We start from the raw sequence: 15,811 nt of genomic DNA, 5'->3' as shown, positions 1-15,811 counted from the left end.
TCTTTCTTACCTGTTAGTCGTTCATTACTGTTTTTGTAGTCTGAATCAATGGATTTCACTAGTAATTATAACACTGATTATTCACAAACCCATTCAACCACATAAACAGCGATAGGCATTCACCCGTTCAGCTTTATTTCACTCCAATCCTTTAGCCCCATCCCCTTTTGTCTGTAAGGAAGTTTATTTCTAGATGTGACAGGTATTCCCCTGACAGACATCACGTACACCTTGCATGCATTCAAAAATCAACTTACGATTCATCCGGAAATCAACTTAGAATGTGTTCAAAATATGTTCAAAGTGAAGTGATCGTATGGCACTTATTGGCCAGAATATCTCCTTCGGGGATCGGTCACCGTATTGCATGTCTTTAGTTGACGCCACTTCGGCAACTTGCGTGTCAATGGTGGTGAACACCCACTCCCCCTGCAGGGAATTGAACCCGGGTGTGATAGGTGGTAAAGCTACTGCTGCACTACGGAGGCAAACAGGAATGTTCAGAAAACAACAGGGATGCATTTCAAGATCACATAAATAATCGACAAACGCGCGCTGGATGCTGGAGCTTTATTAAACAGTTTTTCCTTAAGAAAATGAACCCAATTTAATTTTCACATATAGGACTACCATTGTGTAGGATTCCAGATAAAACATATGCCACATTCAACCAAGTAATCCCTCCGAAGTTAGAGTAACATGCCGTGTCACCTTTCTTATGTATGGACTGGATTGCCTGTAAAGGCCATTCTCGATTCCAGATTGAACAAATACGTTTATCAATCTTAGTCTGAAAGTACAGTAATGGTGCTTTTTTCTTATTCTTTTTACCACATTCTGTACTTCTGCCAGAGTATGCTCTTCTATTTAGGGTTCTACTTTATAGTATATCTGTTGCTCTGCATCAGTGCAACCATCCTCCAGCATTTCTTTTATATCAGCAGGATTCCATCTTCATCCCTGAAGCCTATATTTTAGATATATACTGTTACACTTCTAATCTTTTAGGCTTAGCACATAAAATGAGCATTTTTGCAGCATTCCAACTCACCTTGAAAAGAACATTACCTCTTTTCACTTATAAAACTTTCTACTCTCCATGTTTTTAAGGCTTATCTTTTTTCTGTGATCTATGTAGCACTTCTAATTCTTTTCATTATACATAGTCCATTTAATTCTTTTCTTTCATTGGTGACATTTTTAGCCTTGCTTCTTCCTTCTATTGAACCCTCTGTCTACAGTCATAATACTTCTCATTTCTAGATTCACCTATTTCATCCTTTGCCACTTGTATTCTTAATATACCATTCCTTACCTGTCATTACTGTGCTCCACAGGCTGGTTTGTTTCAATTTATTCTGATATTCAAAAGGTTATATCTCCAGACTGCCTACATCCCATTTCAAAATTCCCTTGTTTTCCCTGGATGCACTGCAGCAATTCTTTGCCTCATTTTAGCAGTAAGGTGATGGTCAGCTCCCAAAATATGCACACATTTTCAACTTTCGGATACCAATATATGGTCTACTATATTTGTATCACTTTTTCCTGCACTTCTCCACACATCCTTGTGAATATTTCAGCTTGGGAAACAAGCTTACTGCTTTAGTATCACAGTCAAACTAGGGAACTCTCAGCCCATTACTAATCTCCATGCAAGCTTTCCTTACCAAAATGGACACAGAGGTTCTTTTCCATGCTTTGCATTATAATCATCCCAGGACTATTCCTAAATTATGTGCCTGTATCTTTTGATAGACTTCACACAATTATAAAAGCTATCCACAAGACCCTCATTTTTTGTTAGAGCATATGTCTAAGTCATATTGAATATCACTATTATTCAGAGTGTGCATATTCTGTCATTTGGTGTAAAACCAAGCATAGACTCATTTTTGGTACATTGTTCCAAATAATGACCTTGTCTGACATCTCCCAAAGTAACATAAAATTTTGCTTCTGTATCTCTCCTTACCTTCTGTCTGATGGCAACTAATTCCAATCCAAAACCCTTTCAGGTACACTTCATTGTTCCTGGTGGTTGTAAGCATATTCCATGTTCCAAATTTAAGAGTCCTATTCATAATCTCATTCCTTAGCTTATTTTGCCTTGGGGGAGGGGGGGGGGAGCAGTCTGGCTTTGTTTTCACCAAGGCAGGGGTGTTGGCCCTGCACTCAACCCCTATTATTCAGAGGACCATTTCTCCTGCTCTCATCTGCCCTGACCTTTTTTCCCCAATGGGGATGGGTACTCCATCTTCCACAATGTTGCTCATTTCCCTGGGTTTGCCAACTTGGAGGCGAGAGACAGCTTTGAGGACACACTATGTAACTATCTTGCCTAAAGTCTGGTTTTATGTATCAATACCCCATACGAACCTAGTATATCCAGATAAACACAATACCTGAAATGAACAAAAATTATTGAAGACCAACAATAACCCAGCCATCGCTCTTGGTCTAATATCATTCCTAACCAAACTTTCCATCAAATGCAAAGGGGCCAGCAAATGAAAACAAGATGGAAGAAAGGTAAACAATGAATGTGTCACTTTTTCCAATCCGTCTTGTTTTCCATTTGGCTGCCCCTTGTGTAGTATGTACCAATAAGGACTTCACAACTTCAAAAACTCATCTTTATTTACCCTACAGGCACCATTTCTGTATCATTTTATAGCAAAATACATGAAGCTTTTTTATTGTGTGCCTAAACAGGTTCAAATAACAAAAACAATTATTAATGAAATTAACTGGATAGATGAAAAATCTACTCACCAAGTGGCAGCAGAACGCACTCACAAGTGTGTGTTGTGATATCAGTTAAGTCTTACATGTGTGTGCTGCCACTACTTGGTGAGTAGATTTTTCATCTATTGAACTAAATAAAGAGGTTTTAAGTAAATCATCTATTATATGGTGCACGTCCCATCTGAAGTCTATGCATGCAGAATGCCACAGTTGAGAGTTCGATTCTAACTGACAGAAGCCAGTAAGTGTGGAAGAAGATCCCATGATTTTTCCCAAAAGGAAAAGTCAGAGTTGTCAGGTCCATTGAACATGGGGGGGGGGCATGCAACTGGCACACCTCAGCCCATTCCCTTTCATGGAGAGCAGACGTTTAGGGAATCTTAGATGTTTTACTGATCAGTCAAAACCATCTACTTCCCTTCACAGTAACACCAAGACAGTCCAAGTCACAAGAATAAGTTTTACAAATTTTCAGTGTTGTAATATCCTTTTTGATGGTAAGGCTGAAGAAATATCTGAAAACTCCAAGATGAGAAAGATTATTTCAGCACTATTTCCACCTTGAAAGAATCAGATAGTGTTTTCAAATCTATGAAGAATAAAAGCTGCAGGTCTTGACAAACTAAGAAGGAATTAAAATGTTTGGATCTGCTACAAATCAATGAATATTGAATCTCACTATACACCAATCACTTTAAATTGCAAATTTCAGGACTTGGCACAAAGCATGGGAAAGAACCAACAGACAAAAATCTGTTTAGTTTCACTTGTGTCATTTATAGAAGGCACTGCCAAGAAAGGCCTTGCTGTGAACATATCCTCAATTTGAGCCAACCCTGCGAATGGTTATGAAAGATGTTAAGTTACAGGTGTGGCTTTCACTAAACAGCTGCTTACTCAACCACATACAAAAATATGGACCATTCCCTTACATTCAAAGCTCAGTCTGAGCTTATTTCTGAAAAGTATCTGCATAGAACATCGTCCACAACTTACAGGTGCCATCCCAACCAAAAGTACTTCAAATATCTGCCCAGGCAATATTTCACCACACCAAAATATCCTCCACCAACTATACCACATTATACGTATACCACCATGTATACCCAGGAAAGCAGATTCAGAAGTAGAGAGAAACAGGAAATTTACCCCACATACCTCGTTTGAACACAAATCGTAACAACCAAGACTCGGTATTAAGGAAAGATCTCCATGCAAAAAAACTACTGCAAGACAGTTATCCCCAGGAAATCACCAAGCAGATCTTTGGCGAGATTCTATCCAAAACACTTAACACCTACAAGGGGCCAACTGCAGGTTCATATTTACCTTATGTGGCATGGAAGACACGGCAAAAACAGAACTGGACTGTCACAATGTGAAGTCCTACTGAGGAATCAGGGTTTCAGAAGTAATGACGAAACTTGCAGGACAATACCTGCTAGTCTGCATGAACCTACTGGATACATGTACCAAAAGCAACCTTGCTGCAATCAAAACTGCTGAATACTTGGTTCTCAAATTTTTTGTACACATTCCTCTATATTACTTCCATATTTCATTTAATTATCTCTGCAATTGATTATTTGCAATTAGTGTGTGTGTGTGTGTGTGTGTGTGTGTGTGTGTGTGTGCGCGCGTGCACACTATTAATGTTATTCCAGTAATTTAAAATTTCATGTCCTGGACACACAACAAATATTCATCATGGAGCCTAAAAATGACATTTTTGTGTATGAAAAAAACACTTGTTCAGCAATTTTCCCTTCAAGCACAGAGCTGCAGCCCACACTAAAGTTAGGTTGGAATTAGGAAACCATTTCACTAAAGGCCAAAATGACAGGTATTTAGTAATCGTGAAAGCATTACGGAGATGATAAATTCCAGTTGAAGACTCTGCAGGAGAGAGACTCAGTAGCTCGGTACGGGCTTTTGTTGAAGTTTCGAGAACATACCTTCACCGAGGAGTCAAGCAGTATATTGCTCCCTCCTACGTATATCTCGCGAAGAGACCATGAGGATAAAATCAGAGATTAAAGCCCACATAGAGGCATACCGACAATCCTTTCCACGAACAATAGAGACTGGAATAGAAGGGAGAACCAATAGAGGTACTCAAGGTACACTCTACCACACACCGTCAGGTGGCTTGCGGAGTATGGATGTAGATATTTAAGATCCATATTCACAAGTGCAAAAAAGCGAATTTATTTCAGGTCTTTAATCTAATACACCAGGAACAATTACGACATAGCACCCTCTCCCTTTACAACTCTACCTACTGGCCCATACCACCGAAGTCCAAATTTGTTTCTGCCCTCGGACTCATGGCATCAGATGTGTGCTTACATTAAAGTCTCATGAGGCGCGCTTTATGAGAAATGTGAAAGTTCTGTCCGTAGCTAGTGTATTCCTCTCTGATCACACACAGCCAGCTACCTTCTGAAATTTATCAGCAGCTATTTATTTGATGTGTATTTTGCACACTTCCCTACGAGCAATAAAAAATTAATGGCTCTTTTTGAAATAAGAGTCAGTCATGAACAGCACTGTGAATGAACTTAACATCAGCATACTTTGCAATCTCAAAATGGTGATACAAGAGTATTAGTGACTGCAGAAAAGACAATATTGTCAAACATGTCATAAGAAGTTAAAGACAATATTGTCAAACATGTCATAAGAAGTTAATCAGTTAAATTGGAAACAAGCAAAACTGAGTTATGATTATGCCTAAATAAATCAGACCAAAATGAAAGTGTAACAACTTTCCATCATTGCCTTAATTCCCCACTAATTCCCATTCTACTACGATACCCAAATGTTAAAATTTTCCGCAACTCCAAACTTCTTGTGCTCTAAAACAATTTTGAACACAAATTCCGACATTCGTGCCGGCATCTATTGCCTCCAAAATATTAGACCATTTTATACATATATAGTATGAACAACGTTTCCCCAACAAAATATAGCATTCAACAGTGTATAATTTTACAAGTGAAGAACTAGCAAAATATACAAAAATTTAAGCATTCATGTTTTGCATACCACTACTCCGAAACCCAAGTTGAAAACTATCTCCAAGAGATTAATCTCCATACAGCAAATAGTTTAGCAATACAGTACAAAATTTATTTCGCAGATGAATTTTAACATTTTTGCACACCTAGGAGACTACCGCTCCACACATTAAACTCTGAGATTCGTTTCCTTTGTCATTAAGCAGCTTGGACTTCAATTAGCAAGACAAAATGGTAGTCAGCAATTACAAATAGTGAAATATTACATTTTGTCACTACACTGCAACTGCTTTCTCAGCAATTTTATCTTTGATTGTAATGTTAACACCAAGTGTCCGCGTCAGGATTAGGTTATAAAATCAAACAATCATTTACGAATTGTTTTAAAATTGAGGTTTTGTTTCTTTTTGCTCTCTCCACATTCATTAAAGGGACATTATAAAGACAGTCAAGATGATAAACTGGAGATCCATCAACAATTATATACAATATGAATTTTGTAATGTACATTTAAGTATCCAAAAATGGATGGAAGTTGACCACATTATTAAATATATCTGGTCTCTGAAAAAAAATATGCACTTCATCACAAAACATTCTTATAACAAATTCAAAACAATGTGACCACTTGCTGTTGTCACAGGATTAATTACAACATAATGGACGATACATTTCATTTCATGTTTCAAAACTCCTACACTCAGTGAAATGAAGGACGTTATTCTATGAAGTACTTTGCAAAATTATGCTTAGAAACTATACATAAATACTACTGTCATGCAAGCAGGCCATTAAAATTCTGCTGTGAGAACTGAGGAAAATACAAGGGATGAGGCAAGGTATGAAAGAAGTGGCATAGACTTAACTAACACTACTGGTACTCTCAATCACTGCCAAGAAGGGTGAATACTTTTGTCATGAGAAGCTTTTCCAATCCTTGGAAATTCTACTTAAACGTTTTGGTGGTTCGGATATCTTAACTACAATGTTCAGATTATTAGTGAAGGTATTCATGTTTTTTGTTTAATATTAAGCACTACTAGTCACTCATAATGAGTCATCACTGATGTACCTTCTAATACTCTTCAGACTGTGCTACAACACAAACTTGCATCTATGTAATTTCACTTATATATGTTAGAAATAAAAACACTGTTATATCTAATAGTGCTTCAATATTCCAAATATTACATATTTGTAAGTTCATTCCACTTTTAACAGCTCTGCATTACAAAAAGTTGACTGCAGAACAGGTAGCTCCACAGTAAACAGATTTTGATAAAATAACTGCAATTGCACTGATACGCTGTCACGTATTTAACTTAGTATTAATTTTTGCTTGTAATGAGTACTGAAGAATGTTTGGCATAAAATTATAAAACTACAAATATGTTGTACCACTGGTAAACAGCTTTGTGACAACGTCTGAGTCAGGACTTCAGGCCCAACACAATATTACACAACATTTATATTTTCAGCAGTCTCTCCACAATGCACAATACTCCTGTAGTTCTAGCTGCTACAGTGAATTCAGCATTCAAATTAAGTATATTTAAGCAGCTCAGTTGCTCAACCCAGACACGTTCACTTTTTTTTGTTCTTTGTTGTTGCTCCACGGGGTGGTGTAACAGGTCTTCCAGCATTCAGTCCTCCATAAGCAAACTTCCTCTTATCAGCCGGCTGGTAAAAAAAAATTAGTCATGTGTAGAACAATTTTCCAATACATAAAGTTCTACAAACACAAATTAACTTTAGTTTCATATTAACTTAACACTACCAGTCTAAGAGTGCACCTAACATGCATGTGATTCTTTTTGACACTTAGTAATTCATAATGTGATAAAGTTATCTGGCAAAAAATTCAATGCTTATGAATATGAAAGAGGAACAAAAACAGTTTTACATACACTATGTTATCAGAAGTATCTGGACACACCTAAAAACATATGTTTTCATATTAGCTGCATTGTGCTGCCACCTACAGCCAGATACTCCATTTGATCGACCTTAGTATTCATTAGACATTGTGAGAGCAGAATGGGGCGCTCCGCAGGACTCGTGGACTTCGAACATGGTCAAGTGATTGGGTATCACTTGTGTCAAACGTCTGTACACTAGATTTCCACACTCCTAAACATCCGTGTGTCCAGTGTTTCCAATGTGATAGCGAAGTGGAAACGTGAAGGGACATGTACAGCACAAAAGCATACTGGCCGATCTCTTCTGTTGACTGACAGATACCACTGACAGTTGAAGACAGTCGTAATGTGTAATAGACATCCACACCATCACACAGGAAATCCAAATAGCATCAAGATCCACTGCAAATACTATGACAGGTAGGTGAGAAAACTGATTTCATGGTCAAGCAGCTCTCATAAGCCACACATCACACTGGTAAATGCTGAATGACACCTCAGCGTAAGGAGCATATCGCAGGACAATTGAGCAGTGGATAATCATTGTGTGGAGTGACGAATCACAGTACACAACGTGGCGGTCTGATGTCAAGGTGTGAGTATGGCGAATGCTCGGTGAATGTCATCTGCCAGCTTGTGTAGTGCCAGCAGTAAAACTCTGAGGCGGGTGTGTTATGATGTGGTCATGTTTTTCATGGAGGAGGGCTTGCACCCCTTGCTTTGTGTGGCATTATCACAGCACAGGCCTACAATGATGTTTTAAGCACATTCTTGCTTCCCACTATTGTAGAGCAATTCAGGGATAGTGATTGCATCTTTCAACATGATTGAGCACCTGTTCATAATGCCCGGCCTGTGGCGGAGTGGTTACACGACAATAACATCCCTGTAATGACTGGCCTGCACAGAGTCCTGCCCTGAATCCTACAGAACACGTTTGGAATGTTTTGGAATGTCTACTTCATGCCTGGCCTCACCGACCGACATCAATACCTCTCCTCAGTGTAGCACTCCGTGAAGAATGGGCTGCCATTCCCCAAGAAACCTTCCATATTCCTGCAAGAGTGGAAGATGTCATCAGGGCTAAGGGTGGGCCAACACCTTGTTTAATTCCAGTATTAGTGATGGAGGGCACCACAAACTGGTCATTTTCAGCCAGGTGTTCGGATACTTTTGATCACATAGTATATGAAGATCAATATTAGATAATTATCGTGAACTTGGGCAAGATCAAGCTGGTGAAATGATTTCAATTATGTCTTGCTAAAGAGACCACCACCACCACCACCACCACCACCAAGCAACAAAAGGACAGAAATGCAATGTTTCTAATATGTGACAATCGCTAAATCCCACTGCCTAAAATACATTAACCTAGGAGTTCCTATCTTATCTATACCACGTTGGACACTTACTGAAGAGAAGGAAAAAAATTCTTTTGCCAGCAATGAGATATTTAAATAAGACACTTTTCAGTCAATTCACTGTCCATTTGAGCAAGTACATTCCCTCTTTGAAGTGAAAGTTTGCAAAATACACATTTTCATGGGCTGTTAAGTTGTCATCTGCTAATAATTTAAGGATGTTGGACAACTTAAAAATTTAACATATTTGTGTTTGGTTGCTAAAGCAGAACATAGCAGCAGGTATACACTACTCTTTTTTAACAATATAAAACCATCTGTTGAAGTATGCAGTACTGAAATCACTATTCACTAGACTACAAAATTAGTAAGTCCTCTAGCTGAATCAGAAAGCCATCTTTCGTTTTGTACCTTATAGATACAGAAGCACTTCGTCTAGTCTGAAAGGAAGTATGGCACTATCAGTGTAGTTTACCACCTTTACCATTTTGCCCTTCACTTCATACCATTCTTCTTCCCATGGACATTACTGTTAACAGAAAGGTGATAGGCTTAATGATACAACACGTTGAGCCCCACAATTTTTAGTATACGCTTGCTCTACTGTGGCATCTTATCAGTTTTCCTGTAATCCTATGTGTACTGGTTCACATAAGAACGACACTTTCACCAACCACAGAAGGGTATCTCGTAGTCAGGAGTATCTGCTGGCCACATGACTCTCCAAATAAAATTATCACAAGGATTTTACAACAAATACAAGGGCTGAATGAAAAGTAATGTGTCCAATTTCGTTAATTGGGTTTGGATGGGAATATTTTAATAAATCAAACACAGAAATAACCCTTAGAATGTGATCTTTAATTACCAATATTCACTTTTCCACTTTATCACCAGCTAACTGGATACATTTCTACCAACAATGAACAAGTTTTCTGAAGTCATAACAGTTCTCTCAACGTCTTCATAAGAAGCACGATGATGTCCCCGCAGATTGTCTTTCATTATTGGAACAGATGGAAGTCAGACTGTGCTATGAGGGGCGTTTGGAAAGTCCATGCAAAGTCCAAGAGATGGCACCACCAGCACGTGTCGAGGTCACTTTTAGTTAGTACCGTCTTTGGAAAGAACACAAACCAAGTTTCAGCCATATTGGTCTATTTCTTTGTGTTTGGCATTCGTGTGAATCAAGGAAGTTCAGTGATTGTCAACAAATGGACGAAGAAGAATATCATGTGGTGATTAAACATTACTTTATGAAAGGCAAAACTCCTTTGGAGACTAAAGAGAAGCTTGATAAACACTATGGTGACTCTGCATCTTTGATTAGAACAGTTTATAAGTGGTTTCAAAATTTTCGGAGTGGCCATTTGGGCACAAGAGATTCTGAATGTTCTGGACGACCTGTGGAGGTTACAACTCCAGAAATCATTGATAAAATCCATGATATGGTGATGGATGACAGAAGAGTTAAGGTGCGTGAGATTGCTAGTGCTGTGGGCATCTTGACTGAACGGGTACATATTTTGCATGAACATTTCGACATGAGAACGCTATTCGTAAGATGGGTTCAGCGATTACTCACGCTTGACCAAAAGCGGAATGGTGTGAAGTGTTGCAAGGTTGGTTTGCAGCTGTTCAGGAAGAAACCACAGGACTTGAAGCGTCGTTTCGTCACTATGGATGAAACATTACTATACTCCTGAGACCAAAGAACAATCTAAACAATTCGTTGCCAAGGGAGAGTCTGCACAAAGAAAGGCGAAGATCATTCCTTCGGCCAGAAAGGTTAAGGCAACTATATTTTGGGATCGTCATCGACTATCTGGAAAAGGGTAGAACTGTTATAGGTGCATATTATTCATCGTTATTGGACTGTTTGAAAACAGAGCTGCAGGAAAAACTCCAGCAATCTGACCACAAAAAGTCCTTTCCCATCACGACAATGCAGTAGCACACAACTCAGTAGATGTGGTCGCAAAATTAATGGAAATAGGATTTCAACTCGTTTCGCGCATCCCCCTATTCTTCAGGCTTGGCTCCCTCTGACAATTTGTTCCCCAATTTGAAGAAGTGGCTGGCGGGACAAAGATTTTATTCAAACAAGGAAGTGATTGCAGCAAGTAATAGCTATTTTTGCAGACTTGGGCATTTCCTATTATTCAGAAGGGAACAACAAATTAGAACAGCATTGGACGAAGTGTATAAGTCTAGAAGGAGACTGTCTAAAAATAAAAAAGATTTACCCCAAACACTTTAGTTGTTTTTATTTTTCTGCAGACTTTTAGAACGCCCCTCGTAAATGTGGACTGTGCAGAGGATGCCGTATGGTGGTGAGATTCACTCTCTGAAGTTCTGCTGTGGTGCTACATTGTGTGTGGTCTGGCACTGTCATGTGCAGGAAAACATTTCCCTTTTCCTTTTGGACCCATGTTAGCCACTGTTTCAGAGTTCGCAGCATTGTGATGCAATGCTCTGAATTTATTGTTGCTCCATGAGCAAGGGGGGGGGGGGGGGGGGGCTCTGAGCACTATGGGACTCAACTGCTGTGGTCATAAGTCCCCTAGAACTTAGAACTACTTAAACCTAACTAACCTAAGGACAGCACACAACACCCAGCCATCACGAGGCAGAGAAAATCCCTGACCCCGCCGGGCAGCGAACCCGGGAACCCGGGCGTGGGAAGCGAGGACGCTACCGCACGACCACGAGATGCGGGCCCATGAGCAAGGTAAACTTTGATAACACCAACCGTGCCCCAGGACACTGGCCATGATTTTTCCAGCTGATGGCTGCATCTATAATTTCTTTTTCTGGGGGCGAGCGTGTCAATATTCAATAGACTAATGTTTTTGTCTCCAGGTCGTAATGGTGTACCCACTCCTGTCACAATTTAATGGAGAAAGGTGTCTCCTTCATTCTCTTAATGCGAGAGGTGTTCCTGGCAAATTTCAAGTCTGTGCACTTTCATTTTGAAGTCAGCATCCGGGATACCCATAGTGCACAGATCTTCTGATAGCCAAGCAAAGCAATAATGTGACCCACATGTTCTTGTGAAATGCCATTGTGCTTGCAATTTCTCTGATACGATGATCGTCGTGAATCAGTCTGTCAACATTTTGCTTGTTAAACTGATTGCTGTCACAGGACGTCCAACTGGCACGCAGGTCAGATGTCCCCACCTCGACATCTTTAAACTTACCCGCCCAAAGACTAACATCAACACGATCACCATAAACTGCTTTCATTCTCTGATGAATCTCCTTTGGGGTGCTACCTTCTGCTATCAAGAATTCAATGACTTCATGTTGCTTAAATCACATTGACCAACCATCTACACAGGATTCCATACTTACACTGTAACAACACAACCGTTCAATGCTAAGGCTTCCCACCAACTGAAGCTGTAGGGAAGAGGCTATGGAACAAGCTAGCACCAGCCACATACCAATGCTGCCAACTGTTGAGTTACAAAGGTGGAGGCATTACTTTTCAGTCAACCCTCTTATATCTCACCTACTTTATTTCTCTGAAATGACTTTTGTAACTCCGCATTTCATTCAATAGATGTTAGACCTATCTTTAGTACCATCACATTATTACCATGCTCACCTGAAATGTCAAATCATCCTGAACCTCATTCCATTACCAAAGCAGCAAATTTACTCCAATATAGGATAAGCATTATGTGGCCCACACAGTTGTACTCTCGTGCTTTGTGACCATCCCCAATAGTCTTAACAACCACAGATTTAAGACTCATTCAATTTTAACACAAGCAAAGGTTGGGAATGCAGGCGACTCGGTAACAGTGACAACTTTGCATACTGACAGAACAAGTATTTTGGTAGATGTAACTGATTAATAAAATGTGTGTGCCAGAAAATGTGTGTCAGACAGCCCAGAATTTGAGTGCAGTGAGATACAATCAATAGACCATTTAATTTATGAACTGCATTACTACGAGGGTGAAAGGAAAAACAGACACCAACTCAGCCAGAATGATAGAACTGTAAGAATACTAGCAATTCACCCCAGCTTGGCACAGGCAGCAGTAACTATCTACAGTTGGGCAACTTCATTGTAATATGCAATGATACACAAACCTTCCCCATGAATCAGTTTATATTTTAAGACAATATCAAAATCTCTACAGTAATTCCAGAGATTCGACCACTATACAAACCATAGAGTATGTAAAAATTTATAATCTGGATTGATTTGTAGGAATATTTTAATTCATTAAAGATCTGTAAGAATTTAGTTAACTCCATGTTCTAAACCTTTAACCAGGGTGATTGCCTTTTCTGTGAACGAGTAAATACAATGTAACAGTGAGAAACTTGTATGACAATGTCATAAGCTGTCATCTGGTAGCAGATAGTGGGTCCTGAGATGTTGGTCCTATAGGCACCTTAGGTCAGTCAAATCCATCAGTGAACAGTGTCTAAGGTCTTCCAAAACCTCTACAAAATGTCTTCCTCAATACCTGTGACTACAGAAATTCAAAACTTTCAACTTCAAGGACCTTATATTAAGGTACCTTGTGTGTCATAACTGACAACACAGTGTAGACTGTTTCATATACCATAAGCCAGAAATAATTCAATATCACATTATGCACTGTTTCCATCAATGCTTGTAGCTCTGCGATGTCTTAAGTACTACTGAATACCTGAACTCAAGGCACTTTTTTTTTGTCAGGAGTAATGGAGCAAATAATTGAACTTTTTCACCAACTTCGGTCAAGTTCCGTTTACAGTAATCAATCTAAAACATTTCCCCAAAGAAGCAGTACAAATTAAACTGACAAGTCATCAAGCCAAGGCATTTTCCCCTCTTCTTACCGAGCAACATGGCATAGTGGTTAGCACACTAGACTCATTAGGGAGGACGATGGTTCAATCCCGCATCCGACCATCCTGATTTAGGTTTTCTGTGACTTCCCTAAATCGCTCCAGGCAAATGCCGGGATAGTTCCTTTGAAAGGGCATGGCCGACTCCCTTCCCTATCCTTCCCTAATCCAATGAGACCAATGACCTCGCTGTTTAGTCTCTTCCCCCGAACAACCCAACCCCTCTTCTTCCAGTTTTAAGAAAATATAGTTGTATATTGCAATTTAAAGTTTTAATTTTGTATCACACAATTTTACTTTAAAAACTTTACAACTGCTTTTCTGGTATCTACAGATGAAATTATTGAACCACTGCACCACAACTGGATCACAAAAATCAACATAATCACTTGCCTTCAATATTTGGAATGAGCACATGAGTGTTTCATCAACGGACATCATTGCACCTGCATTGTCAAATTCACCACAGTAATTGGGTGCTGAGAAAAGTGTGACCAGCTGTCGTTTCGCAAAAAATTCGTAGCCGTCTTCTACAACCTATTAACAAAAGAAAATTATTAGTATAGAAGTATACATACATGAAGATGGAATTATGAAATTCAAGAAAGAATTACTTACCTGATGAGCTCTACAAATGAGGTCAAAGTCATGCTTGTGCAAAAACTTTGCAACTACTTCTGCTCCAAATGTAAAGGACACACCTCTGTCATTCTCACCCCAGCCCATTGTGTCCTGTAAGTAACAGTAACTTTAACCACAGATTTTATGAACACTGCATGGTGTTAATAATGATTTACTTCTCATATTTAAAATTTCATCATTATCTTCAGAAATTGGATCCAGACTTTAATCATAGGAATTTACTTATTATACATGTTAAAATTCAAATGACACATTTACCTTATCAGGGTCAGACCACAACAAATCACAAAGGAGGCCTTGGTCTGGTACATCAGTTGGCCGCATTATACGACGAATCTGTTCCATGCTCTGGAGATCAGGACTGAGCCCACCATGACAACAGAATATTTTTTCATCTACAATGGCAGCCACAGGTAGGCAATTGAAACAGTCCGTGAATGTTTTCCAAAGCTTAATGTTATACCGCCGCTTGCCTGAATAATAGTAATTAAATCAACAACAAAAAACTGATTAGCACATAGAAAACGTTGGACCACACTAGAAAGTCAATACTGATGTCGTAATTTAATGCAAGTATTTAAGTGTTTGTGATTACAAAAATCAACTTTTAGCTCTAAATAAATGTGCTGGTCAGAAATGAAACAAATTCAAACCGTTTATATTCCACATGACGAGTTTTGCAGTTACACTGATTGAAGCTGCTGCACTCAACATTAATGAAAATGTATCATATGGTACAGTCACAAATTGAACATGTATGTTTTGAGTCTTTCCCAGCACAGCCTGTCTCTGAAGCAACCTATAGTAAGTTTTTAAGCAACAAGGAAAGACTTCAGTAAGGAATTTTTTACACCACTGATACACCATTACTACTGCAAATATGTATTCTCTCATGTCCACATGTTACCTCAACACTGAAGCAGTTTGCTATACATCCAGTTCCCTGCTTGGTAACTTTGGTTTCATTTATTGTGATGACAGGCACCAGGAATGAAAACCTAAAAGCATCTATGGGGAAAACAGTATCTGGGGAATTAAAGGAACTAGAGAACTTATCTCCCAGACAAGATTTTCTTGATGCAATTGCTGTAGTGGTCAGGTTGGTAATAAAATTTCCCCATGTGACCCATACTAGTTAGCACTATTTGTTTCACATTTCAAAGAATAGCATTTCAGTTATGATTACTGTGGAACACACAATGGGTGGGTGTAGTGGTTACACCATTTGTATACATCATTTACACTTTGTTCTCAGGTGGTTT

At 39.0% G+C, this 15,811-nt stretch overlaps 1 protein-coding gene across 1 annotated transcript in view; it reads right to left on the bottom strand.

Moving 5' to 3' along the window:
- Positions 1–2,622: 2,622 nt before the first annotated feature.
- LOC126203976 (serine/threonine-protein phosphatase alpha-2 isoform) overlaps positions 2,623–15,811 on the bottom strand; it is a 57,766-nt gene continuing 44,577 nt past the window's right edge. Inside the window, exons 4-7 of the mRNA XM_049938396.1 lie at positions 14,808–15,022; positions 14,526–14,639; positions 14,301–14,444; positions 2,623–7,448 (exon numbers count right to left, since the gene is read on the bottom strand). Coding sequence (XP_049794353.1) covers positions 7,353–7,448; positions 14,301–14,444; positions 14,526–14,639; positions 14,808–15,022 — 569 coding nt within the window. The 3' untranslated portion in view covers positions 2,623–7,352. The remainder of the gene's footprint in view (positions 7,449–14,300; positions 14,445–14,525; positions 14,640–14,807; positions 15,023–15,811) is intronic.

Source organism: Schistocerca nitens, chromosome 9 (assembly GCF_023898315.1).
Source record: "Schistocerca nitens isolate TAMUIC-IGC-003100 chromosome 9, iqSchNite1.1, whole genome shotgun sequence".
NCBI classification, from domain to species: domain Eukaryota; kingdom Metazoa; phylum Arthropoda; class Insecta; order Orthoptera; family Acrididae; genus Schistocerca; species Schistocerca nitens.
Note: the sequence above shows the minus strand (reverse complement) of the source record. Positions and strands in the feature narration are given on the sequence as shown.